We start from the raw sequence: 27,915 nt of genomic DNA on the forward strand, positions 1-27,915 counted from the left end.
AGGCCATCCAGCATATCAGCAAAACCTGTGTTGGATACTCGTTTAGTATCTTAGCGAGAGACGCCTCTACTTCCGCACTATTTAAAGACAAATCAAGCTTATTATGCGACCCAAAGTCTCTAAATATGTCCTCCAAGCCTCTTCCTATAAGCACGTTAAGTGTTGAACGCATTTCATCAACAACGCCTCTCAACCACTCAACTAGTGAAGTAGACGAGTTTATTTTAACGGGCTTCTCGAAAATAATTAGCTCTCCCTCCCTAGAACCCATTCCTGTTATCATAGACTCGACGTCTTCCTGTCCCTGCTCTTTCCTTCCTCCGGACTTTTTGTTCAGAGAAACATTCTCAGTTTCGTCCACTTTGCTCTCGAATTTGAGATGCGAGATTCCAGCAAATATCTTGCCGAAGTGTTTCTGAGCAACTGCAACATCCTTTCCGTTCCCAATCATTTCCAGTAAATCCTCGTCTCCAATAAAATAAAATCTCGGGAAAACGCTTCTTTGTTTCTCCAAATACTCCCCCAAGGCCTTTTGTATTTTCCCCAAATACTCACTTACTCTCTCCAAGGACTTGTTTAAACCCTCAAATCCCAGTAAGTCTAAGGCCTTTGGTCTTGCTAGAGATCTTCTTAGCAATCCTTGGACCTCACTATCTACGGTTTGAAATCTCTTAAATTCATGTGGCAACAAACTCGCAATGTCTGCACTCGCCAAAAATATTCCCTGCAAGTAGATCCATTTTCTTTGTGTCTCCATCCACAGATCTAATATGGACCTCAGCCTCGTTAGCTTTTCAGACCACACCTGACTTTCCTCCCTAAATACTTCGTAAAATGGGGATAGTGACATATTCTGCAATCCGCTCAAACCATCGTCTGTTGCAGTTAATATCACCTCCCAGTTTCTGACAACTTTAATCGAACTGTTATTCGGCAACTGCGTGAACTCTAACTCAAGCACGCTCCACTGATCCCTTAGGCCTTGTAAATAGGACTCGAGACCATGCTCGCCCTGCGCGGCCACCAATATCTCCTCTATTGCCTGTCCGTACTCTTCTAGATCAAGCTGCCAAACGTCCCCAAGAGTCAAAGTAGAGAGTCCCTGTCCAAAAGAGACGCTACCTGCAGAACTGCCTAACGAATACAAACGTTCGCTTCCTGAATTCTGAGCCGAAATCGGAACAGAAGGGTCCTTTGCGCTTCTTGAGACTCTCTTTGCCCTAGTCAATATCTGTTTCCAGTGTCTCTCCTTAATGAACTCTGATTTTAGTCTTGTTACGAAGCCAACGGTACCCAAATACCCCTCCACGTTCCGTTGCAACTGCTCAAAAGCATCATATTGTCTAAACTTAACAGGTATTGCCTTTAGACCCGCTGACAAACTCTCCAAGTTGTTCTTCAGCGTTTTGGGATTGACCTCACTCCAAAGAGTAGATCTGTATTCGTCCAGGGTCGTGAAGAAAGCATTCAATTGGTTCCAAACTTCTCTGAAGTCTGATATGTCTTTAAATATTGTGTCAAATGACTCCGATACTGCCTTTTTGGTCTCCAAATCAACCCATGTTGAATCGAATCCAAATGCCCTGAATATCAGTCCAAACGAAGATATGTCTGTTTTCAGTACTCCAAGTCTGCTCTCCAACACACCTATTTGGTCAAGCATTAAGAGTGGATTTTTGACAAATGTGACGCCTCTAAGTCTCCCCCACTCCCCGACAAGCTCTCTCAGTGCAGAAAAAGCGAGCTCTAGCGTTGTTTTCAGATAACTCTCTATTTTCCTTTTATTTGGTGTCACTACGCTATTCAAACAGTGCTGTAATCTTTGGTGAGATTTGTCATACTCGCCCTCAAACTGCTCAGTCCAAATCCAATCGCTTGGAAAAGAGAAACGCTGCAACTCTAGAAACCTCTGTCCATCCAATAATATTCCCAAGTCAGAATCTATCTTCTTGTCCAACTCCTGTGCAGATAATAGCTTTCCTGCCAACTCAACAAGTGTTAAGTGAAAGGCTTCGCCACCAGGAGGCAAATTACAGGTAACGGATCCCTTTGTAGGAACACTCTCTATGCTTAACTCTAAACTCGATATGTTTGAAATGTTTCTGTCCAACCAAACCAACCATTGAGTTAGAAAAGGCTCTAATTTATCCAAAGTTGAGCCAATGCTTCCCAAGGAAGACCAATACGAGGTTAGCTGTTCACCCAACCTTGACGCATAAAGGCCCAAAATCTCCCTTGCTAATCCGTCATATTTATTGATTATTTTTGTCTGTACAGCAGAGGTATCTAAAGCTACCTTGCTTCCGAACCACCTTAGGTCCTCACTCGACCCAAAAGAGCTTCTTAAGCTTCTCATCTCCTTAACAAGTTGTTGCCACTGAGTAAGGTTGTTTAGCTTTCCAGTAACCCCACTCAAATCTATGTGCCAAAGAGCCTCAAATCTCCTCCAGTGATCAACTGAATTTCTAACAGAACTAAAAATTCCCTCTATGCTTCTATAACTCGAATCCAGTACCCCTTTGGGCAATAACAAAAACAAATGCCCATACGTGCCGTCCAATGGAAGATGCCTTACTGATCCAACATCGTCACTATCTACGGACTCCATAAAAGAAGTGAGATCCCCCTTTTGAGTTATAGTTTTCAGCTCTTCAGAGGCGGACTTTGAGTCTTTATAAAATGGGGAAGTGTCTGAGATGCAAGATACGTTTATAATTCTAGACACGCTCGTTAACTTTGCTATCTCCAGGTGAAACCGGCGAAGCCAAAAGGACTTGACTTCTGACAAAGAAGGGTTTAAAACAATTCGCTGATCTTTGAGTTGTAAACTCAAAACAGAGGAGGGGACGGAAGACAGTATGCCTTCTTTCTCCTGATCTCCAGCACCTATTGAAGAAATGAACTTTTGAATCCACAACTCAACGAATTCCTTCAATTTTGGCAACAAATAAACCTGTATAATCTGGTCCCAATAGTACAAATAGTCAGTTCTATAAGCCAATAAAAGTGACAAAAACTCTTCGCACTTGGAGTTTATCTTCCCCAGGTGAGAGACCAAGTCCGAAAGACCTTTATTCACAGATATTGTTCTTATCTGGGACACTAAAATAGAGAGTTGTTCATCTACTGAAGACACTGCCTCAAATTTTCGTTCTAGAGTATCAACCGCTCCGTACAATCTTTTTATGAAGCCCTCCAGTCTATCAGAAGACCAGGTCAACGAAACTCCTTCTTTAATTGCGTCGTAAACTTCCTGACGGTAAGGTGCCAGCAAAGGAGATACTCTTTTCCCAGGTTCAACCTCCATTAAAGTTGACAATCTCATCCAATTTGAGCAGAGAGTATTTAGGTGAGAAATGTATGGATATAAAAGTTTAAGTTCGTCTGCCAGTACTTTAACGCTATAAGGTACTCTGTATGAATAAGATTGTATTATCCGCAAGTCCTTGAATAATGATAATATCCCAGAGTTTATAGTTGAAACCAGAACGAACTCTGGTATTGTTCTACCGCTTTTGCAAAGCCCAAATATGGGCCTATTCAGGTCATAAGTAGACCTGTCGTCTTTTCTTTGCTGTAGCCAATAATCCACAATTTGACTTGGATGGATCTTTGAGGTAATATGATCACCGTCAGTTTTAACCCGATGACCCTGACTCTCGAATTCCCAATTTGGTCCGAATATATCTTCCAATTTTTGATATATACTCTGAATTCTTCCTTGTAACAAGTGAGACCAGATTAGCATACCACCTATGTTTGGTATGTCACGTAGATTCGAAAATTGGGAGGCTGCACTCTTTTGATATGGGTCCTGATATCTTTGTTGTAATAATTTGAAATCATTTTGCACCTTTTCCAATAAAATACTTTGATATTCCTCTACGGCACTTCTTATTCTCTGACGGAAAAACAATGGATTGTACCTTCCCAGTATTCTGAACATTTCCAACGTATTTTTACACCCACTTAGTTGTTCTCTCAATTGCTTTATTAATAAAGTCTCAGACGCATCTACTTTATTATTGTATGCTTGTTTTGCTGCTTCCCATGTCTCTAATCCCGGCTCTGATAAATCCAATATGTTTATGTTTGAAACGCAAAAGTAGGCTTGTTGCAAGTCCTTTTTTGCCAAAGACTGAAGAGCATCCAAACCATTATTTCTTTCCAATCCAAAACTAGATAGCACCGACTTGCTGCTATCGTCTCCTGCATCCCCAGATTCAGCTTTGCTCTGCAACGAAAGCAATTCGAGCAACGTCTCTCTTAATTTTTGATGCTGCTTTCTAAATACGACAATGTCATTCAAACGCTGCAATAGCGGAATGTGAGCGAAATCCATCTTCGGATGGGCCCTTTCAGACAGTCCTCTTTTTTTAATTAAATCTCTAATTATATCCTTCAATTCTCTCCACTCATCCTCCCATACTTGTCCCAGTTCATTACAACCATTAACCAAATGCTCAAAAACTGGAAACTCCAGTGTCATCAAAGAACTACCACTACTCTGTCCTCCCTGCAGTATTTTGTTTAGCTGTTTAGTCATATCTGCTGAGTAAACTTCAACCAGCTGGAAAACCCTTGAGATTGGATACGACACAGCGCTCTTTATCTTTCTTAACTGTTGAAAAAAAGCTCCAATTGCCGAAGTTACCTCGTCTATTGAGTTAGCCACCAACAAATCGCTTATTGGAATGTCGTGTATCAAACTATTTATGTTTTGTACCCTCTCCAGTGACTGTTTTAAACCAGTATCCACTTCTAAGGAAATAGCTGCCAAAAATCTCTTTGACTGCCTTAACACTGTCAAAGACCACTCTACCTCGGGACTTTGTACTTGCTTTAAAATCTGCTGCAGACTTCTTTCGTAGGATGACCAAAACTTAACTTCGGAAGTTACACTCAATCCCATTTCCCTTTGAAACCTCGCTAAAGACTGTATTTCCCGTATCCACTGCGTAATTGACGCTTGTAATGATGAAAGAAACCCTGTGTCTTCTGACAATACATCCAAATCTACCAACTTTCCGGAACTTTTGTACTCTTTCGCAAACTCATAAACCTTTGGATCAAGTGTAAGCTTTACTAACGGAATCATGCTATCATCCTGACCCTGTTGCAATGCCAAACATAATTCGTTTACCTTTCTCTGAATGTTTTCCAGACCATGATGACTTCCGCCAGCACCAACCCCCATTCCATCACTCAATGCACTATCGCCTCCATCATCCACTCCAAATCCTCCTTCTTTGTCTCCCATATCACCTTGTACTCTCCCGGAATTACATAATGCGTCTAACAACGGATTGAATGCAAATTGCAGATACTGATTCATTACCTCGTATGGAGTAAGTTGAGAACCAACAAATCCAAGTCTTATGCACTGCAAGGAATTACCTAAAGACTTTGGATGTTGTGTCTGGCCTTTCACTGTTTCTTCCGATCCGCTTCCAGAAGGCAATCCCAGGGACGAATTTTCAGTATTATCCTCACCTCTATCAACACTTGTCGTTATTATTCCATCTTCAGAAACTTGAAATCCAGGGTTCTTCACAAACACCATCAAGGACGCCCTTAAGCATCTGGATGTCATAAACGTCTCTATAAACACTTGGTGTTGAAATGAATTATCTGAATACTCTAATCTTTTTCCTTTCTCGCCCTGTGCAGAGTCATCTGCCTGCAAACCAGAGATGTCTGACTCAACATTAACTACATTCTCCTCTCCAACAGAGTCAATTCTTTCTTTTCCTATTATCAAACAATGTATATCTGTTTCTCTTAAAAATTTTCTTAATTGTTCGTCCCCTTTTCCAGTCAACAGTGAGGTCAACTTTTGTCTCGAACAGTCCAAAGAAGGAGGAACCACCTCCAATAAATAATTTATAAGAGAAGTCTTTGCACGTTGAGCCATTGTTTAACAACAACGAATGTAACTATTGTTACTATCTACTTCAAAGTAATATATCCTCCTTCAAAGAAAATATATATGTAAGTTTCTTCTGGATACATATATATTTTCACATCAACTACAATTGTTAAGTACCTAATTAACTAAGAAACTCCAAAACTACGCAACAATTTAAATAACTCCTTTTGTATTTTAATCAGAATAAAAATCAAAGCCTCCCCACAACCTTTTTCGTTTATTGTTTTGTGGTCATGCGGAATTTAAGTTGATTCAAATGAGAGAAAATCCCTCTTATAGCACAAGACCAGGCGGGGCTCTTAATTTTTCTAATTCTAAATTAACTTTAGATGAGATACTACTAATTTTAATTTTTGTGTAACTCTACTCTGCTACTTGTTTCTGTTAAATTTACAATTGGATCACCTGATTTCGGGTCTGTCTAAATATAATGCTGCATTGTGTTGCTCTTCTATAGGGTACCAAAAATCCGGTCCCGTGTTTATTCGTACCCTAGACCCCATATAAAACGAAACTGCGGGATGATAGAATCCAGATGCCAAACCCTTATATGACGATCCTATGTATTTACCATTTAAATAAAATTTTATATATGATTCTAAAGTTAAATTGTTGTTTTTGACAGACGGAACAAAACAGGTTTCGAAAAGTTAATTGGGAGAAACAATATTTTTCGAGAAATATATGTTTTTTCATTCCCGTGGTCTTATGACAACTTACCCAAGTCAATCACCTCTTCTGGTGGCTTCTCTGGGTCGCACAGCATTCCCAACTCCAAATATGGATGTAAATGAGGACTGTTTTTGGGGTTATCTAAGGAATATGGCGTCCCACTCAAGTTGATCAAGCATCCCAATATATCCCCGGGTTTGATATCACTCTTGTTAACCCCACATTCATTGTTTTTGTCACTATGTATCTGAGTTTCTTGACTATTCCCTTTTTCCTCAAGCGATAAAATGCCGTTGGTCTTTTCGATGCTTATGAATTTAGCTTTATCCTTATCGTCGTTCAAACTAGACGTTACTTGGTCTTTGCATGGTTCATCACAAAAACCTCTCGCGTTTTTAATTCCTTTATTGAACACAGAAAGAGATCTTGTGCAAAGAGAGTAACTATGAGCAGTTGACCCAATGGGAATGTCATATCTGCTATATCTGCAACTCCATCCGATTCTTAAATTATTATTTTCAATTGCAACATTTTTACTAAGGAAATATTATATGAAACCTTCAATGCAAACCTACCTAACGTTCGGTCTTTGGGTTAATTTAAAATATTTAGAATAACCTGAGAAATGATTTATACTAACAGGCTCCAAGATTTTTACTTCGAAATACCAAGATCCCTTGCTAGTTCCATGTGAAGCCAATACGGTAGCCCAACCCTTATTGCCAGCAGCCTCCAATCTATCTTCGGACAATTCAACGGATTGGTCCTTATATCTTACTGAAAATACGGGTGATTCAAAGGTATCAATTTTTGAATCCTTTTTGTTTTTTTTGCCTTTTTTCTTGTTAGAACCAGTGTAACTCAGACCTTCAACCTCATTTTTTGTTAACACTTCTCCGTCTCTTTTCCTTCCCGGAGTCTCCAAATGACTCATTCAAGCTCTTTAATTATGTCCAAGTCCCTATATAGTCGCGTTTTTTTTCAAAATGTAAATTATTCAGAAAAAATCCAATCTAATCTTATTTAACTGTTTTCCTTTCCGGCCTTATTTAACTTTGTAGTTGCATGTCTAGCAATTTGTGTAATTTAAGTGGCGGCAAACCCACTCCCCGTCCTTAATCAAATTTCTGCTTTAGAACTTGAGATTAAAAAACGAAACACAAAGGGAAAACCAGATAAAAAATAGCAACTTGCTGTTTAATTCAATGCAGCTTTGAACCCATCTGTTGCGGATTAAACGAACAACTGTTTCCTCATTTCATATCAGTGGCAACTTAGTAGCGTGCCTTTTAATTGTCTACTTATCCAGGGAAGCAGAATGAAAGTAAATGCTATTCAATTCGTGTTACTTATGTGCTGAAATTAACTTTCATCCCTATCCTTTGTATCTCTTTGCATGCACTTTCCGGGGCAGCAAATAGCACAGATATTTGAATCTTTAAAAAACTGAAATGTCTGGGAACCGGCGCCTTCTGGGAATAGTCAGATGGAACAAAACAAGGCAAATAAAGGAGAGAATTAATTGCGTTAATAATTATTTATTATTATTAAAAAATTGGGATTTATTGGGTTACTTTGTTCACTATAATAATAATGAACCATAGATTAGACCTATACTCGAAAAAAATAGAGTCCAAAATAAGGATTTTAAAGGCAAAACTAGATTCGTACTCTCTTAAACTAGCTCCTGTTCCATTGATAAATTGCATAAATACAAAAGATAATGGCAAGGTTGCGGAGTATTCTAAAGGTTTTAAAAAGGTATGTTTGACTTTTTGCATGCACTTTTGTACTCAACAACTAGCAATAATTATATTTAACTGACGCATTAATCAGAAATGTGAAATATGCAAATCACTTACAAAAGTACTTTATTTTTGGAACAACTATAACTTAAATGTGAAAAGTAGAGAAATAATTGTACTTGAACCACAAGTAAGTTATTTTACGATTTGTATTTGTTTCTATATTTGTTCCGCTTGAATTCTAAATGGAAAGCATACAACAAGAGAACAAAATAAATCGCAGTCATTAACTAATTCGAATATTTATAATTTACTAATTTTAGAAAGTGTGTTCTAAATGCATTAATATACTTGATATAAACTGTTTGATTTCAAAAATTGCGATTCGTGATGAAGATGTTTCGGAGTTGTTCTTGCACTTTTTAAGAGTAAATAAACTCTCTCAATTCAATGTAATATACTTGCAACATTGTATATCTATTTCTTTTGCCATTGGTTCCCTTTCAAAGTAAGTTATCTTGTTAATTTGATACAAGACGTCCTTTGATTACATCCATCTTTTTTAAACTCAACGAAAAAACTTAAATCACAGAGATTTAAAATGGATTATTAAGAATAATTAATACTACAATTTTTTCAAAGGTTGTAAACTTAATTTTGTTTATAAACAAGTTAGATATATACATAATATACAAGAAACACATTGAGGATGTTGTCTTTGACCTATTATAACTAATTACCTTTATTTAAATATTTTTTTATTACCTGAATTTTTCAAATTACCATTTTTATTTGCATAATTTATGTTTTTATTTTTTCCCCGTTCACTATTAGTATTTAATATTAATAAATTATACAATGCTATTCCCGGCAATTGAAAATAATTTCATGTTATAATTACTTCATTGGTCATATGCATCTTTCGCGAATTAAAGTAAATATACGCCTTAAAAAAATTAAACCAACACTTTTTAATATAAATGTAGTTCTAATGGTATTTTTTTTTTTATCCTACCTTCTCCTCCAGTATCGCTTTTCCAAATTATCGGCCGGTAGTGAACAAATTGCTTCATTTCCTAAAATATATACATTTAAGATATTAAATGAATACCCCCACTATCATAAACAATACGACTCTGCAGAAAATAATAAAATAGAATACGATGACTCATTTAATGTGAATGCAGTTCCATTTACCCAGGGACTAACTTTTCTTAATTCAAGCGTTATCATAGAGAGTGCTGGACTATACAAGGGAAGTTTTATAAGATTCGTTGAATTTCCAAGCATGAATAATCTCAAGCATAGAATCCTAGAACCAGACCTTTGGGGTGAAGGAGCAGCTATATATAGGAATAATATAATTCAATTGACGTGGACTTCTGGCATTTTAATTTCCTATCCATTAAAATATAATCTAGCAAAAAGAAAATTGTATTCTATTCCTTTTGTTGGGTGGGGTCTTACATCTGATAATAATGATAGACTTTGGGCAACAACTGGATCTGATAAACTACTTGAATTAGAAATACCTGATTTCGATTCTAAAAATGAAAATGTCACAATAAAAAATGAAATAAAATTAACTTGTCTTGGAAGACCTTTATTTAATGTGAATGAAATTGAGTATATTCCTGCAACAAAAACCATTTGGGGTAATATATTTTTGTCAAATATGATTGTTGAAATAAATCCTGATACTGGAAAATGCTTATCTATTGCTTATTTAGGTGATATATATGATCCAAAAAATAGTAAAATTTATAAACATTTCGATATTAGTAACGATGTACTTAATGGTATTGCATATCACGATTCTCTTGAAAAGTTCAACAATTATACTTCAAGTAAATATGAGCCAATATTTATTGTTACTGGAAAAAGGTGGCCAAGAATGTATTTAGTTAAACTTGAAGAGCTTTCAGTAAACAATGAAAGTACTTATAATACTAATTTTACAGATTTAAATCAATATTATAAGTTTTATCGCCAAACTTATATTCATTCCTAAATGACTGCCATTTAAAGACAGTAAATTTGTTAATTTGTGTTTATTAGTCATTTATTGTTTTTTAAGAGTAATTTATTTCATTTAAAACTCTTATTATACTTGTAACTTTGTTTTCATTTCGTATATCTTCGCTCCATCACATATTACTATTTCCTCTAAACAAGAAATTAAAATAATTATTTGCTCGCAAAGGGCCTCACACGTAGGGGAGTTGATGAATTTTACTGCCTTTGGAACTATTTCAATCTTTTTGTTTTTCTCGTATACATTAAATACAGCATCTCTGTCCCAATAACTATCTCCAATGCTTATTATTTTTTTTAATCCTTCTTCTTTGTCGCAAAAGCACTGAATTACATTATAAAATGCTCTAAACTTCCAATTAACCATATCATGTGGGTTTTTTGTTGCAAATTGTCTTGCTGAACATATTGGTATTTTTTTCAAATAAAATAGTATTTCTGGCAAATATCGCTCTGATATTTCATAGACCCAACTTGGATCTGCATTTGTTATTATTACGACCTCACCAAGTTTTGTTGCCTCTTGAAAAAATAGTGCTACTATTTTGCCAAGTTGTTGATTTTTTAAATCGAAAGTTTTGTTATTTGTCATCCAAGTTGTTGGGATCAGTGTGTCATCCCAGTCTACTATTATCAACGTTTTTTCCCATCCTAACAGTCCTTCAACCCTATTTCTCCTTTTAAGTAGATTGAATACTTCGTTATGATTTAACATTCTATACTCATAAACAGAATGGTAACAATTTTCTCTAGTCACTTCTTATTTTCCCATATTCCTACAACTTCTAACTTTATTTTTTCCTTTTTCACACATAAGTTCCAAACCCCTCATTTTAAAATTTTTTAAAATTCTGTTGTTTTAAAACAATAATAAACAATGTATGATTAAAATATCATACTACAAATATGTACACATTTCATCTTTAAGTTTATCCCTACTCAATTTTTTTTAAATAGTGTCATGCAATCATTTGCATCCGAGTACCGGTATGCATGTATTAGCCACATGTGTTTTAGGCGGGAACAGATTCACATCATCTTTATTAAATTTTTGATGAATATAATAGATGTGAAATAGGTAGCAAATAAATGTAAAAGAATTTGAGGTAAGGGTGACAATTTCCTATATGTTAATATTAATCACAGAACGTTAAATATACTACTGGCTTTATGTGACGTGAATGCTCCAAGAAAGCAAAGATGTCTGAAAAAGGAAGACTAATACAGATTGGAAAAAGGGAGCTTTTAAGTTGGGTGAATAGTGTTTTTGAAAAAGAATTAAGTTGGAATGATTTTTCAGATGGGAATTTGATATTAAGCTTGTGCTTTACTGTATGGCCTAGCTTAAATAATATGAAAACAGGGATAGATGGCCTCTCGGATTGTTGGAGACAAGTAGAAGCAATATTTAGGACATTAAGTATAGATTACTCAAAATTGATTGATGAATATGGGATAAAAAATAACAAGCTTTCATCAACTTATAATGCACTAGTCATATTTTTTTTCCTATATCATTGTGCATTCAAAAGAGAATCATCGTTTGAGTTTGTTCCGCCTCCTAACAAGCAAATAGCTGACTTTTTAACGGGTGATTCATCTGTGAAAAGCTTGATTGTTGGAGGTAGTCTCCAGTTATCGCCAAAGACTCAAATAAGACTCTTTGAAACAGATTCAAAACCACATGAAACAATAGATAAACCACAAATAGAGGAGAAATATATCATGGGAGGTGCGTATTACGATAAAGTTCAAAGGTTTGGTGAACTAATAGAAATGGATGATAAAATGATAAAATTGATGGAAAACTTAAATATTTTTTTTGAAGGACTGAATGAGAAACTCGGTGAATTGAATAACGAGGAAGTAAATCACGAAATTGGTAAAAATAGTGAATTTAATAGAAAAATAAGGCATTGTATAGAATATTGTGTAAAGCAATTTTTTAGAACAATGGAAGAACAAGCAATAGAACGGGAGTCATACGATAAAAAAATGAATTTAATCGAAGATGAATACAATCAGAAAATAAACAAGCTAAAATTAGAGTATGAAGATAAGATACTTGAAATAGAAAATGAATATAGAAACAAATTAATACAAGAAAAAAAATCATCACAATTGATGTTGAGAACATTACAAAGTAATCAGACTCTTAATTTACAGATATCAAATTCAGTGTACATCAATGATGCTAATAGTGAAAATAAGCCAGATAATAAATTTGTGAATGATACTCATGAGATAAAATTTGACTCGCAGAGTCAATTGAAATATTTACAGGAAATAATGAAAGAGGAAAACAAAAAAAGAGATGAAATGGAGAAAATATTAAATGAAGAGATAAAGAGTTATAAGATTGAGAATAGGAAGCTAAGATCTATTATTTTTAGATACGTTACAGATATTTCAACAAATACACCTTTATTTGAAAGAATGAACAATTTGAATGACCAACTTGTTAAGATTTACACTATGGCAGAGTTATGGTGGAAAAAAATGTCAGGAAACAAAGACAATATTCAGGAAAGAATAGACATTAACTATAAAATGGAAAGAATGAGAATAGACAAAATGATAGGCCATATTAAACATATAATTGATAGGTATCAGCAACACCCAAAAACTTTGAACAAAATTGGGTTAGATCAGTACAATTTATCGGATTCAGGTTTTGATATTGAAGTGCTAATTCAAAACAATAATCTTGTAAATGATTGTTTGAAGGTTATGTGTGATCTTTTAAGTGATACGCTCTTAAAAAGCAATAGAATTGACCAATTAAAGGAATTCATAATGAATACAAAAAGCGAACAAAAAAATGAGAGTGAATTAGAGGAAGATAATTGTTATTGCAGTAGTAATGATACATTTGGTGATGTATATGGAAAATTGGTTTGTAGTGAAGAAAAGAAGCAGTTGAAAGAAAAAGTTAAACAGTTAAATCACGAAAAATTACTGCTAAAAAAAGGAATTGAATACCTAAAGAAAAAAGCATATACTTTAAAAAATCAAAAATTGTTATTATCATCTATTGAGAACGATGGAAACTTTGATTTAATGAGTGATATAGAAGGTGTAACGAATAATTCAAGTGAAAACAATGAAAACGGCAATATAATTGAGATATCAAAATTGTGGGAAATGTCTAATTACTTAAAAGAAGACGGAATAAATGAACTTGATATAATGAGCGAGTTTATGGCGATAATAAATAGCTGGAAAAACTTTTTAACCGTGATAAACAAGGAAAATGATTCTATTGATAATAATGAGTATAACTTATCACTTAAAGAAAAAGTCTTCAGCGGTGATCAGCATATGATTGAAACATTAAAGAGCGATTTTACAGTAAAAAGCCTTGGAATTGTTCCATTTATTACAAATTCAAATAAATTACTTGAAATTGCTTTAGATAATGGTAATTTTATAGATAAAAATGTACTTGGTAAAGGAAAGGTCCCATTGGATGATTTTGATTTTGAGAGTGATTTTGATAAGGAGGTAGAAATGATATCTAAAATGGCATTAAAAAAGGAAATTGGTGCAAAAATAAGAAAAGAAGAAATAAATAAATTTCCACTATCTTTAAAAAAAGTTGAGATATTATTCTGGAAACTGGTGACATGTTTGCATGTATTAAGAGAAGAGTACGAAATGATTCACAATCACAGCATTGAATTGGAAAAGAGAATTGAACTGTTAATAAACAAAATGGAAGAGGAAAAAACCTGTTATTTGAAAAGTACAAGAGATTACAGGGAGAAGCATGAGAATGAAATTAAAAATTTAAAGAGTCAACTTTTAAATGAAATAGGAAAACTAAAGGCTGAGATTGCGTTGAATAAAATAAACAAGTATTCAGAGTTTAAAAATTGGAGAATGAGCGACAATATTGAATTAGCAATAAGAGAAGGTATAAAAAATTCAAATATCATAATAAATTCACTAAGCAATGCATTGGAAATATCTAATATTTATCGCTATATATATGAGGTTTGTGATGATTTTTGGAATGATATAATGTATAAAATAAAGGACAAGATAAACAAGGATGATATGGACAAAATAAACACTATATTGAGTCAAATGAATGGAGTAAAGGATTATTTGAAGGAATATGCAGAAAAAGGGTATAATGGAGAAGAAAGAGATATAGGGGAATATATAACAAGTAAGGTAATGGAGATACGTGACAACAATGATATAAAGAGTAATACAATTAATGTAAAAATGTCAAATTTTCTAAAAGATTTGGCAATAAGAAATAATATACCGTTAGATTGGATGCACTTCATAGAATTACTTGTGAATACAAAAACAGCAGAATTGAATGGTGAGATAACTATTTTAAATGATAAGATTAATGTTCAGCAAAATATATTAGACGGAATAAAGCAAAATTACACCGAAGTATCAAACTTGAACAATCACAATGAGTTTATAATAGAAAAGGTAAATTCAGAATATAAAATATTAGAAGAAAGACTAAATTCAGTGATTGGCGAGAACGAAAATTTAAGAAGCAATTGCAATGTAATAAAGGATAAATTTAAAGAGTTAGATATATACTACACAAAACAGCTTATAAATAGCAATAAGAAGTTAAACCGTCTAGAAAAAATATGTATGCTAAGTATGAAATATCAGATTGAATTAAGCAACTTTAGTGATTTTTATTTCATAAATGACAGTTTGGATAACGATAAACAAAGATAAATAAACTAAATGAACAAATATTAAAGCTTCTAAACTATTAAATGTTATAAAATTAAAACCATAATAAAATCGTGTATAAATTCAATACAATGAAACTTTATCAATATCATAAGGCGTTTATCTCATTTACAATAGAATAAAAAACTGATGAAGTGTTTGAAAGTAAATTATGAGGAGTATCGTACTCAATAACTCTCCCTTTATCTAAAACAATAATGTAATCAAAATCAATAATGGTATGAATTCTATGAGCAATAGACAATATTGTACAATCATAAAAATATTTTTTAACAATGTTTTGAATTGTATTATCCGTTGCAATGTCCACAGAAGAAGTAGCTTCATCGAAAAGAATTATCTTGCTTTTCCTTAATAAAGCTCTAGTAAGACATATAAGTTGTTTTTGTCCAATAGATATATTAGTAGAGACACCAGACATTTGAGTATTAATTCCATCAGGAAGAGAATTAACAAATGACATTGAATTTGACTGTACAAGTGCTTCAAGAATATCATCATCGGTAAACTTATTATGAGGATCTAAATTATACCTCAGTGTTCCAGTAAGTATATTTGGTTCTTGAGGTATTATTGTAATAAATGATCTCAACTGTTTAAGAGATATTTTAGATATATCGACTCCATCAATTAAAATTCTTCCTTTCTCAATATCGTAAAGCCTTAAAATAGTTGAAAGAAGAGATGATTTTCCTGATCCCGTTCTACCACATATTCCTACTTTAGTTCCGCCCTTAATTGAAAGTGTTAAATTGTTAATTACTGGAGGCTCGCCAACATTATACTGAAGTACGACATTTTCAAATTGGATATTTCCTTTCTCTGGCCAGTTCCTAACGACCAAATTGGAATTATCGATATTGATAAGTAGAGAATCAGAGTATTTATCTTCGGTACTAATGTGTTTGTCTAATAGTTTATTCCCATCATTTGATGTTCCACCACTTGACGTATGAATGTCATAAGAGACATTGTATTCGTCAATTCTTTGTTCTTGAGTGGTTTTTTCTATAAGTTCCTGAACTCTTTCAAAGGACAGGAAGTTATTTTCTGTTTCTGCAGCTGTCCTTATCATCCACAATATAATTTGTGTTAAAGATGAGGAACATTGAAAGGCAATTCCAATTGATCCGACAGAAAGGTTGTTTTTGGAAAGTACACAAAAAATTCCAAGAGAAGAAACGACACAGGCTCCCAGTAAGTCTACATGAATTCCCATCCATCTTTGTACAAGACAAAAACATCTCCAAGGAGCAGATTCATAGTCTATCAAATACTGCATTCTCTCAAGGAAATTGTCAAGACCATAATTAGAGCATCTAATTACTGATATTCCTTCAATTGTGTGCGAAACGGAAGAAAGTATTGGAGAACCTCTTCTGTGAAATATGCGTTTAAGTTGTCTGTTGGCATTTAAAGCTTGATTTTTTATCCTGAGGAATAAAAATAAGAGAGTTGAGAATAAAAAAAGGAATTTGTAGTCGAGTAATATAAAGTATCCAATGAATATGGTGACTTTGCTCATACTGAACAACAAATCCGATAAATTTTGAGGAAGCAATTCGTCAACTGCAACTACGTCACTTGTAATTCTGCTCAGTATGGAACCTATTGGAATTGACTCATAGAATGAAAGTTTTGAAAAAGTTAACTTCTCTAGGAGCTCAGAATATATACGTCTAGATGCATTATTTGTCATGTATATATTCGTAAACTTAAATAATAAGACAAAAATAGGTTGCAGAATGCTTAATAAAAAGAATACGGATATTCCAGTAAAAATTGTGTACTTTTTAATGTCCTTTGACCACGAAGACAACCAAAACGACGTAGATAACACAGATATGCTACATAAATATGTAGAAATAAGTGATACAGAAAATATTCCATATTTTATTTTTTTAATATATTTCAAATACAAAGAGTAATGAACTTTATTTTTGTTTATTCTATTTGAATCAAACTTGCATTTTCTGTCTTCACAAGATTCCTGAAGCATTAATGACCTATTTTTTTCCTGATCGTCACTATTTAAGTCGTCATTCAGCTTTGTCTTGCTCTCTCTTTTGTACTTTTCCCGAAGTTCAGAAAGAGACAGACGACTTCCTCTTCTAGACGCATTTGAAGGCGATATGGTGTTATTTATATTAGAATCTGACGCAATATCGTCATTATTTGAGTTGCTAACATTTACATTCATACTTGTAATTGTGTTTGATATCTTAAATTTGTTTGAATCACTGTGGTCACTATTACTGTTGATCTCTTCAATCTCCTCAATGGGAACCACATCGTCTATAATCTGGCTAATTTGGTTTTGTATCTTGTTCATGTTGACTAAGAAATCCTGAAACTCCGGATGAGAAAACAATTTTTCATTTGGGGGACCGAAATATGGAAGTTCCTTGTTGCTTATAAATGCGACTTTGTCTAAATGCACTAAAATGTCCAATTTGTTTGTTGCAAGAATGATTGTTTTGTCTTTAAGCAGTCCCAGTATGCATTCTTGAAATATATTGTTGGCAACGATGTTGTCCAAAGCCGAAAATACGTCGTCTAGAATGAGTATATCGGGATTTTGGTAAACGGCTCTGGCAAGGGATATCCTTTGTTTCTGTCCACCAGACACATTAATTCCATTTTCACCTATTACAGTGAGATCGTGGTTCGGCATTGCCTTAAGGTCGTATTTAAGTGAGCAAGCTTTAATAACCTTGTCGTACCATTCCTTGTTATAAGGCAAATCAAGAATGATGTTGTCTCTTATCGTGTTGTTTATAACCCAAGATGTTTGGGGACAGTAAAATACAGATCCGCTTGAACTTATTGAACCGCTTGTTGGTTGTATTTCATTTAGAATAAGCTCAATGATGGTTGTTTTTCCAGAACCAACAGATCCTATAATTCCAATTGTCTCTTTTTTCTTAACAACTAAATTAATGGAGTTCAATATGTTATCGTTATTTCGGTAGTTGAATGACACGTTGTCAAATATGACAGCATCACTACTACGATTGGAATCCGTTATCATTTGTCTAGGTTGAATCTCGTCTAATAGTAAAAAATCACTTAGTCTTGTGTATGTGTTGGCTATTTTTTGAAGTGAAGAAAGACCTGTTGGTAAAAGCACCATAGTAACTTGCAGAAGTTCAAATACAAGTATAGAAGTGAATATAATATCGACTGGAAATGTCCTTGTAAAGAGAAAAAACGAACCAAATGAGACCACTGGCGATATGGAAATACCTAGTGAAGCAAGGACGTAGCAGAATTGGTTGTAAAATCTCCATATTGAAAGGTTCTTCAACTCTTTCTCTCTCACACTGGTTATATTTTTGAGATAGTAACTCTCCCAGGCGTAACACTTTATCTGTTTGAATGAATGCACAAACTCGCTAGAGAGTGAAATTCTGTCATTCATTGAATTTATGTATTTGATTCTTGTTATTTGGGTTTTTCTCAGGAGAAATCCATTTAAAAATATGGACAATGCAATGATAATGTAACCAATAAATGCACTTACACCTATAAATTTATACAATGATATTAATAACAATATATTCTGAAATACCATAGACGGAACTGCCAATATCGCATTTCCAGTGTCTAAGAGATGAGTTGATTCAGATGAGTAAAACGAAATGCACTTTGGCATGTTACTCGTTGCCGTTCCTTTAGGTAGTTTAATTAATTTGTGCGATAGTGCATAGTTCATTACACCCTTAAGCATAACTGAGAGACTAAATGACTTTCTGAAGTACTGTTGAAGGAGTGAACCGGAAATTATATCACAAATAACTATTAGCAAAAACCTTAAAATTCCAGATGACTTAGTTCCACTTGGGTCGTTTATCCAAAACAAGATTCCTTTTATTTGCCACGGTCTTATTGTGTGAATAATGTCATGGATGAATTTTAACGATAATACAGATATTATTCTGAGAAAAAATGTTCTGAATATGACTTTGTACGTTGAATAATGCAACGAATTTCTGCTTTCTGGTTTGGAAAATTCCTCTTTCCAATTTCTGATGAAATATTCATATTCTGTTCTTATGTCATTATCGTCATCTACTTTATTTATCTCATTGTCGGTTATGTAATCTCCCTTGTTTGAAACTCGAAATATCGGGTCCAACCACCTAAATAAAATAGTGTTAAAAAAACCCCTTTTGAAAAAAAACTGGTGTTTTGGGTACTGACTTAAATAGGAGGAGATAAACTCTGGCAGCTTACTGTCTACTCTATCTACCTCTCCTTGGTCGTTTACATTAATATGGGGTTTTATTTCATTTTCATTTACCTTTGAATATATGCTCTCACTAAGTACCTTTTGCATATTCGTCTACTATATTAAAGTTTACATACAGAATATATATACATATATATAAAAATACAATATCTATACTAAAGTTGTATTTAAAATAAATGTCTCGACAAAAAAACGGTAGTGGTAAAATTTAGTGATATTTTAAATCAAAATTAAAACCTGAATGTAGCTTTAATTCCTCGAGATTAATTATGTATATGTGGAAGTGACAAAACTCTCGTTCATAAAATCGCGTTTACTTGTCGCCTTTTTAGTATCGCAGTTTGCTCATCCAACACTGTTTTTGCTTTTATCACTTTTTAACTGTCTCAATAAACTAAAAGAGTAGTCTTACTTTAGTTTCAAAGTTAACTTCTCAAATTATTACCTATCTAAATCACATTAAAATTTTATTATTAAATGAACAAGAAATGTAAATAATAACAAAAAAATCAGATATTAAATAATGCATCAAAACAATATGTAAACTTTTTTACAACTGTTATTAATTATATTTATTAACTTATATATATAATTTAATTTACCTAGTATTTACATAAACCGGAATTCGTTGCCTGTCAAAAAAATAATTTCTTCCCGCTTAAATTAACAGCCTTAAAGACAATATTATATATAAGACGTGGATTTGAGGATACTAAAAAATCACAAAGTACATTTCGGAGAGAAAGCGACTTTTAGACGAACGAGAGAGTGGATTAGGTATTTTGAATTTACACTTTATGTTCACCGAGCTGTTGTTCGTACATAGCTATGCAGGCGTTATCAGTTGTTCTCGCAAGTCGCTCCACAAACATTTAAATGTGGTAGCAGGTGTTTTTAGACGATTTTAAACGGACTTACAACTCGGGTTTCGTATGTTTTCAATTTAATGAATGAGCTCTAAACTGGGAAGTAGTTCTTATTATTTGTACTTGTCCTGAAAATCATATCTTTGCGTAAAACTTTATGATGTTGGAAACTTCATCTCGGTTCCACTTTAAAAGTGGTCCATTTTTAACCCCATAAATGTAGTTTGTGGCACCGTCCTTCGTTTTAATAATGGGTGTTATGTACCCAGTGCGGGACAGCACGTATATTACAATGGACAAAGTTGAAGGCTTATTGTCTTCGGAAGTATGATTGCCAAAATCATCATCCTGCTCCCGAGTTCCTTGACTTTTTGACTTAAAAACAAAAAGCCTATTCAACTCAGATGTTATTCTTTCTACATCAAAGTATGTTTGTCAATTTTTAAGTGAAAGTTGATGAACTGTAAACCTTTTTCAATTGATAAATAAACAAAGCTTACCTGTATCTAATAGAACACCGGTAAATTCATATATAAGTTCAAATAAATAATCTAGTTAATTATGGTAGTCAATTATGAAAATATATGAATTATGAATAAATGAAAGACGTACCATTAGATATTTCAATGTCGTCATCATTTGTTTTCTCAATTCTTTGGTTTGTTTCCCTCCTATTATTGTCTCCATATTCACCACCGACATCTTCATTTTCATCGCCATCAACGAATGATGTTATTGAAAAAAATCCAAAGAGAAAACTTAAAAAAGAAATAAAATTATTACAAATTTTCGGTGAGAGAAAATTCTCTGTACCATTTTGATATGCTGAAAGCTCACCTATGTGTTTGTAATTAATGTATCCGTGCCTATATATAGAGTCCAAATACGACTTTGAGTTGTTTAACTGTACTACATAATATTTGGGATTATTTGTGGTACCTAAATTTCTGTTTAATCCAAAAATTCCCAAACCAAGCACTGACTTAAAAATGTTATTTATGTTTGAAAGTATTTCATCCAAGTTAATCTTTTTTGAGGAAGAATTACCCTTTGATTTCGTGAATTTTCTCTGTAAATCAGATCTTGTTGTTGGTAATGGAATTCTACTTAGCAAATATTGTCCTATAATACCGGTTAGTTTTGTACTTGAACCAGGATTTATTGAACTATTATCATCGTTATATATACTATCAGTATTAATTCCACCATTATTCCCATTGTTATTATTATTGTTTTCTGTCCTTCTCCTTTTTAAGTTAAATCTAGTTTTCTTATTTTCGCAGTAATCGATTGCGTCCATTATCTCTTTATCAACTTGGATTCCTTCCACTTTCTTATCAAAATGACAGCCAACTTTATAATCACTTATCTTTTCATCGTTAACCTGTTTTCTTGTATATTCCAGTGCTATCTTTGAAAGTTCCCCATCGCAATTTTCACCAAGAACTAAACTGGGAACGCTCATTATTTATAGAATTGAGCTCATCTATACTTTCATGTATCCCAAATAACCATTAATTCAACCAAGAAATCAGTTTTTTTGTCAATTAAATAACATTTCTTTTTTAAAACTTTATTAAATAACTTGGCCACCCCTCCCCCCTTCGACGTATGCTATTACCTATTTTACTATCTATCCTAAATAACGGCTACCCTTTTTCTTTGTCATTAATAAATTAAAAAACAAAAGCTTGAGTGGTAACTTTTCTTATTCCAGTTAATTGCCAACATTCTAATTTATAGGTATAGGTATGCATATATATATATTTATTCGTTTATTCATACACCTACGTGTATTTTCCCTACAATAATTCTATAAATTCAATATACATGTTTTGGCGCCAAAACGACATGTAAAATTTTACAATGTTCAAGACTAAATAAAATATTGAAGGCATTAAAAATAAAGAATCAAATAGTTGATTGTTTGAATAACTGCTAAACCTTGGTAAGTAGATAGGTTTTTTAGGATAGCACTTACAGATTTACATGTTTGAAAGTATATAGCTATACGGATATTTGTAATGTTTAGATGGAGTTGAGTGATAGAGAAGAGAGTTTAGAACCTTTGGGTTATTTTAATAAATTGAACTATTCATATACTATCAAAGGGTTTGAAGACTATTTTAATAATGGAAGTAGGGAAAAATCGAACAATAATAATGAAAGGATAGAGGTAAAAGAATGTGTTCCATTGGAAAAAGAAGCTTATAGTGACAAGAACGATGAATTAAAAAATAAAAATAATGTTGAGCTCTTAGTCTGTTTAAGTGAGAAATCTACTAAAAGTGAAATTACCAAAAAAAATACTAATAATTGCTTTTACAAGTCTGAAAAAAAATCACTTTTGAATATTCATTTAGAGGATGATTATTTTGCAACTAAAAAAAGTAACAGTGAAGACTTTTCTGAGAAAGAAATAATAGAAAATGTTGAAAAATTAAACAGTGATACAAAGGATAAGAATAAAAATAAATTGGAAAAAAATGAAAACAATCAAGAAACTGAATTGAGTAAAACTGACAATAATAATATTACAAAGCCAGAAACCCCCTGCACTCAGAATAAAATTAAGTCTGAAAAAATTTGTTATAAAGAGAATAATGAATTAGAAAAATTAGAAGATAAAAAAGAGCAAGAAAAATTTGTTAATACAATTGAAAAAGAATCGGAGAGAAATCAAAATAATTTAAAAAATAACCTTGATAATGAAAAAGATCCAGAGAGAGTAGTTGGTAATAATAAAGATTTGGATGAAAATAAAAAAAATTCAGTAAAGGATCAAAAGGATGGTAGTCAAAAGGATTCAGATAAATTAGTTAGCAGTAAGAACCAAAAAGATCAAGGCAATAAGAGTCAAAAGGACTCAGCCAAGTTAACTGGTACTAAGAACCAAAAAGATCAAGGCAATAAGAGTCAAAAGGACTCAGCCAAGTTAACTGGTACTAAGAACCAAAAAGATCAAGGCAATAAGACTCAAAAGGATTCAAATAAATTAGCTAGCAGTAAGAACCAAAAAGATCAAGGCAATAAGACTCAAAAGGATTCAGCCAAGTTAACTGGTACTAAGAACCAAAAAGATCAAGGCAATAAGAGTCAAAAGGACTCAGCCAAGTTAACTGGTAGTAACAACCAAAAAGATTCGGAAAAAAGTATAAATAATTTTGAAGATAAAAATGAAAGTAAATCATCCCTTTCAAAAGATCAAGACATAAAACTAAAAATACCATATAGAGACACAGAATGTATACCTAATGAACTTTTTAATTCAAAGTATTTATTTTTTTCAGAACACAATAGATTAAAAAAGTATAATGCATATATTCATGAAACAAGCGAATTGTTTAGCGTAGACACTGCTTGTGAATATGTACATTTAAGTAAAAATTCAAATATAAAGTAAGTTTAACAAGTAAAATTTTAAGAAAATTAAAATTCAAGTTAATTAATGTTCTTTTTACATTTCTAATTTAAATACTACTATATTATTCATAGTATTGCTGTTAATAATGTAATTAATGAGGGATGGAATGCCTTTTTGCGTGGAAAAAGCGAGGAACAGTTAAATGATATTATTGGAGTGAATGTTGAAAAAGAATTATTAAAGGAATTTAATCTGTCTCCAAGAGTAAGGAAAAAAAGTCAAAAATTTGTAGAATCTTTAGAACTTCCCAAAACAAGAATTACTTTTCACGCGAACCCTATTATTCAAATTAACCAAGATAAATATTAATAAGAAAATTTAAACAATATATAGGTATTATCTCTAAAAAAAAAAATTGTTTTTTTAAGTTAAAACTTATATTAACATTGCTTTTTTACTTGAAGCCTTAAAAATCAAAGACTATTTGCATTACAATAATAATATGAAAAATAGTATTAATTTGAAACAAATTGAGCAAAACCCCAACTTTAAATTTGTGATCTTTTTTTTGTTTTCCTATCATGTATGTATATTTATCTATTTATGTTTATGTAGATAAATAAAAAGTACAATTCAAGGTCCATTTATTCTCAATCCAGTGTTTATTGTTAACTTAAATCTTAAAGAACTCTGGGACGTGTTCAGAGAGGTAATCTCTTATTTTTTCACATACAAAATTAGCAACATCTTCATTCTTTACTTTTTTTAAACCGCTTGTGAATTCATGTTCCTTCTGATTATAATGAAACCTTGCAAGTGAAACGGTTATAGTAATACACTGACGAACAAAAAATGGTTTATAATCAATAGAAGCGAGTGATAATAACAATAAATAAAGCAAGTCGTCATTTAATGTTGTTAAGCTTTTCTTAATTGTCTCTTTCTGATTGGAATTACTTGCATTCTCATCAATTGGATGCTTTATTAACTTATAGTTTAACCCAACAAAATAAGGTTGAAATAACGTGCTTGAGTTATTTTTTATCTTATTTCCCAAAAATATTGATGTTTGGTATTTTTTCTCAAATGCTCTTGTAATTGGGAATGACATTTTTATGTTGTTTCCTGTCATGACCTTTGCAAATGCGTATTTGAACCAATCTAGTTGATTTTTTCTCAACACAGGTCTCGAAAATACTGGTTTCCCTATATTACAAACATTCAAGTGAAAACGATTGCTTTGTTTTATTGTAATACCATAACAAATTGAGTAAATCATCAAACTTATCGCTCCCTGTGACGTAACTGCATTTGGTTCACCCAACACTAATCTTTTCCCCAAATCTTTGTATGATAATTCAATAGAATCCCTAATTGTCTCTAGCAATGAAAATACATCAATTGAGTTAGTCAACTGTTGTAATTTTGAGTAATTTTGCGTCTCCTGGATTATTTTAGTTTTTGCAGGCTCTAAAATTATCAGATTTTCTATATCATACACAGACTTTTCTGTTATTGTCCCTGGAGGATACTGCTTTGAGATCTGTAACGGTAAATATTGCGTATTGATTAATTTAATTTGCATTCTTGCCATTTCCTTCTCCATTTCGGTCTTCAATATCTGAGAATCCTCAAGTACTCCGCTGTTCTGAATCCATATCGTTATTGTTCTATACATCGGAAGACCAACCATTGTTTTCAATACAGACAATGAATATATCGACGAGTATATCACTTTTCTATTAAACGGATTGTTCTCATCCAAGTATGCAATTGTTCCGGAAAGCAAACTTATAAAGCTATCACAATTTTTGTCTCTCTTTTCATTAATCACTATAAACATATCCACAATCTTAATTAACCATTGTAAATCGTTTCTTTGAGAAGCATCCTCAGTTGACAAATTAACTTTGTTGTTTAACTCTTCTAATTTATTATACAGTACAAACATTAATTCGCACGGTATTATAACTGCCAAATATAACAATTTCACATTTGATATGTCATATGGACAAGAAAACATATTTGATAAATTATTGCCGTCTGGATAAACCAGATGCAAAAATTTGCTAGGTGTTATTGAATCTGAGCCATTTGTTATTTTTATGTTGAATATATTATCGCTCCTTTCCAAAATATTACCAGACCAGTCCAATTCATTATCATTAACGGAAGACAAGAACTGTTCCATGTCCTTCAAATCCTCGTTTACATAATTATTTAAGTCGCCCTTGAGGTTCTTCGACTTATCATTTTTGTTGTTAAAAAACGCATTCGAGGCATCCAGTGATTTTAACTCGCCTATTTGAAGTGTCAGTCCCTCAAAATAATCTAAATTCATCATCATATTCAAGTTTCTCGAAAAAGTGCCCATATTCAATGGTTTTGGCACGTTATGTTGCAAAGGAATAGGCAAGTAGTATCTTGAATAATTTATATGTATCTCTCTCGGACCCAATTTCTCCGTCCAGGCTATTAATACATTGTCACTCCAGGCCTCCAACGAGCAGGCATAGGTAAAGTGAAGCAGTTCATCGTCCACCAAAAGCGAGAGTGGCCTGTTATTTGAGAACAACTTTGGGGAGTTAAAAGGATGAGTCAGTATTGGATACCTTTTCATTGTCTGGTAAAACCTCAGAGTATTCAAAAATCCTGGTTCCAAATCGTCAGACAATAACTTGTACTCTAAAGAACTCGAACCTTTCTGCAGAGTGGAATGCAGTCTGAATCTCTGCATATCTTTCACCAAGTAGGGAAGGCCGTTGTAAACTAATTCCCTAAAACCATCTTCAAATGACCTTATAAATTTCTGTGGTTTTGATTGTTGGGGTTTCCTATCCATGTCAGATGCAGTTAGTGACGGTATCTGAACACTTGTAATACGATTCTCTTTGTAAGCCATTAGTGATGTTCTTTCTGTGGCCCAACCTGGATCATTATCGTTTGGAAATATCTCAAGCAATGTGTCGCTCACGTGAAGCCTAGATGAACCCAAGACACCCTCGATGTCTATCGAATTCGCAAATTTTAGATTGGTATTAAAACCCGCTGACAGTACCGATATCGATCCTACACACGGGTCTAAGAACCTCCTATAATAAAGTGAAAACAGTAAACCAATTGTTTGTGGATTTAAATGCACCTCGTGAGGTATATTGTACCTCATTTTACTATCGCCTGAAGTCTTTGTTTGAAACTTAAAATCACCCTTTTTCTCCCTTAGCTCCTGTGGTATATCGAACATTTCAAGCATTATTGATTTTCTTCCTTGTGGTACCTCAAATACCGGTACCATTTCTAATAATGTTTGATCAACATCAAATACTATGTCTAATGTTTTTCTTGGTGAATGACAATATTTTTTATTGTTCACCAAGTTTTTGGAACCTGATATTTTTAATTTTGACAAAAACGATATTTTTTCTGATGCCATTGGAAGCCATTTAAATGGTACCTTGAATGCTATTGAAACCTCACTCAATATGGCCTCCAAATCGGAACAAAACTCCTTATAAAACTCGTCGTTACTCATTTTTTTGTTGTAATTCTTAAGCGAGTTGTTGTCAATATGATTCGGGATGTAGTTTACACAACATCCCAAGAAATTATCTTTAAAATTATACTCGGTAGAATTGTTATAGTTTGACTCCAAATTCCTGTCTTTGTAAATGCACTTTGACATTTTCTCAAACGAAAATGAACCCAACAAAAGCAACGCTTTATACTTCCTCTTCAATATAGCTTGCACTCCCAACGCCAGTAAATCAGCCGAAAGCTGTTCCTGTATAGACAAACCTCTGTGCTTCTGTTTCGAGTGACCCTCCTGCATACCCAAAGTGTTGTCTATATTCTTTTCGTCATCAAAAAAGTCGTCAACAAATGAACAGCCGTCGGACGAACCAAAAGACAAGTCTGTTGTTGTGTCCAAGCTAGACGTTACATTAATGTAATCAACACCTAACAAACTTTGCTCCAATTTTTGTTGGGCCTTTAAATGATCACTTTCAGATACACAGTCTCTTGTCGAGGTATCGTTGTCAAAAAACTCTCCAAACAAGTCAACAAGAGTCACGTTTTTATAATTAACAGTAGATTCACTTAATGCCAAAAGACTGCTTTTAAATAACCTTATTCCAAGGTCGCTCCCAGCGAAGACAAAAATAACAGTTGCAAACCGCAATACATATTGTAAGACTCCTTTAGTTTGCATTTCTTACTCTTGTTTGACCTCAAAATTCACAGCTTTCAATCCTTTAGTTCAAAAACAGGTTCAAAAACTTTTCATTAAAATATCTCTATCCTTTTCTGCTAGTGTT

General features: G+C 33.1%; 10 protein-coding genes across 10 annotated transcripts; 4 read left to right on the forward strand and 6 right to left on the reverse strand.

Moving 5' to 3' along the window:
- Window positions 1–559: 559 nt before the first annotated feature.
- Window positions 560–5,914, reverse strand: FG386_000271 (dynein heavy chain; the record flags this gene model as incomplete). Its single annotated transcript, XM_067339621.1, has 1 exon — window positions 560–5,914. A coding segment is annotated over one exon (5,355 nt), but the record flags the coding sequence as incomplete, so codon positions are not given.
- A 416-nt stretch (window positions 5,915–6,330) lies between these two features.
- On the reverse strand, window positions 6,331–7,535 carry FG386_000382 (uncharacterized protein; the record flags this gene model as incomplete). Its single annotated transcript, XM_067339732.1, has 4 exons — window positions 6,331–6,527; window positions 6,650–6,856; window positions 6,986–7,104; window positions 7,177–7,535. The coding sequence occupies 4 exons, from the start codon at window positions 7,533–7,535 to the stop codon at window positions 6,331–6,333; spliced, it is 882 nt and encodes a 293-aa protein (XP_067196428.1).
- Window positions 7,536–8,194: 659 nt separating this feature from the next.
- Window positions 8,195–8,858, forward strand: FG386_000397 (uncharacterized protein; the record flags this gene model as incomplete). The annotated part of the gene is made up of 3 exons (XM_067339747.1): window positions 8,195–8,362; window positions 8,438–8,536; window positions 8,670–8,858. The coding sequence occupies 3 exons, from the start codon at window positions 8,195–8,197 to the stop codon at window positions 8,856–8,858; spliced, it is 456 nt and encodes a 151-aa protein (XP_067196443.1).
- A 479-nt stretch (window positions 8,859–9,337) lies between these two features.
- FG386_000408 (glutamine cyclotransferase) lies at window positions 9,338–10,357 on the forward strand (the record flags this gene model as incomplete). The annotated part of the gene is made up of 1 exon (XM_067339758.1): window positions 9,338–10,357. One exon carries the CDS (start codon window positions 9,338–9,340, stop codon window positions 10,355–10,357), a length of 1,020 nt encoding a protein of 339 aa, XP_067196454.1.
- Window positions 10,358–10,450: 93 nt separating this feature from the next.
- Window positions 10,451–11,095, reverse strand: FG386_000419 (apicomplexan-conserved protein; the record flags this gene model as incomplete). Its single annotated transcript, XM_067339769.1, has 1 exon — window positions 10,451–11,095. The coding sequence occupies one exon, from the start codon at window positions 11,093–11,095 to the stop codon at window positions 10,451–10,453; it is 645 nt and encodes a 214-aa protein (XP_067196465.1).
- Window positions 11,096–11,580: 485 nt separating this feature from the next.
- FG386_000430 (coiled coil protein) lies at window positions 11,581–15,099 on the forward strand (the record flags this gene model as incomplete). The annotated part of the gene is made up of 1 exon (XM_067339780.1): window positions 11,581–15,099. One exon carries the CDS (start codon window positions 11,581–11,583, stop codon window positions 15,097–15,099), a length of 3,519 nt encoding a protein of 1,172 aa, XP_067196476.1.
- A 106-nt stretch (window positions 15,100–15,205) lies between these two features.
- FG386_000441 (uncharacterized protein) lies at window positions 15,206–19,456 on the reverse strand (the record flags this gene model as incomplete). Its single annotated transcript, XM_067339791.1, has 1 exon — window positions 15,206–19,456. One exon carries the CDS (start codon window positions 19,454–19,456, stop codon window positions 15,206–15,208), a length of 4,251 nt encoding a protein of 1,416 aa, XP_067196487.1.
- Window positions 19,457–20,824: 1,368 nt separating this feature from the next.
- FG386_000452 (uncharacterized protein) lies at window positions 20,825–21,700 on the reverse strand (the record flags this gene model as incomplete). The annotated part of the gene is made up of 1 exon (XM_067339802.1): window positions 20,825–21,700. One exon carries the CDS (start codon window positions 21,698–21,700, stop codon window positions 20,825–20,827), a length of 876 nt encoding a protein of 291 aa, XP_067196498.1.
- A 567-nt stretch (window positions 21,701–22,267) lies between these two features.
- FG386_000463 (uncharacterized protein) lies at window positions 22,268–23,638 on the forward strand (the record flags this gene model as incomplete). The annotated part of the gene is made up of 1 exon (XM_067339813.1): window positions 22,268–23,638. The coding sequence occupies one exon, from the start codon at window positions 22,268–22,270 to the stop codon at window positions 23,636–23,638; it is 1,371 nt and encodes a 456-aa protein (XP_067196509.1).
- Window positions 23,639–24,272: 634 nt separating this feature from the next.
- Window positions 24,273–27,809, reverse strand: FG386_000272 (uncharacterized protein; the record flags this gene model as incomplete). Its single annotated transcript, XM_067339622.1, has 1 exon — window positions 24,273–27,809. The coding sequence occupies one exon, from the start codon at window positions 27,807–27,809 to the stop codon at window positions 24,273–24,275; it is 3,537 nt and encodes a 1,178-aa protein (XP_067196318.1).
- Between the last annotated feature and the right edge of the window lie 106 nt (window positions 27,810–27,915).

Source organism: Cryptosporidium ryanae (assembly GCF_009792415.1).
Source record: "Cryptosporidium ryanae isolate 45019 chromosome Unknown contig_13, whole genome shotgun sequence".
Taxonomy (NCBI): domain Eukaryota; phylum Apicomplexa; class Conoidasida; order Eucoccidiorida; family Cryptosporidiidae; genus Cryptosporidium; species Cryptosporidium ryanae.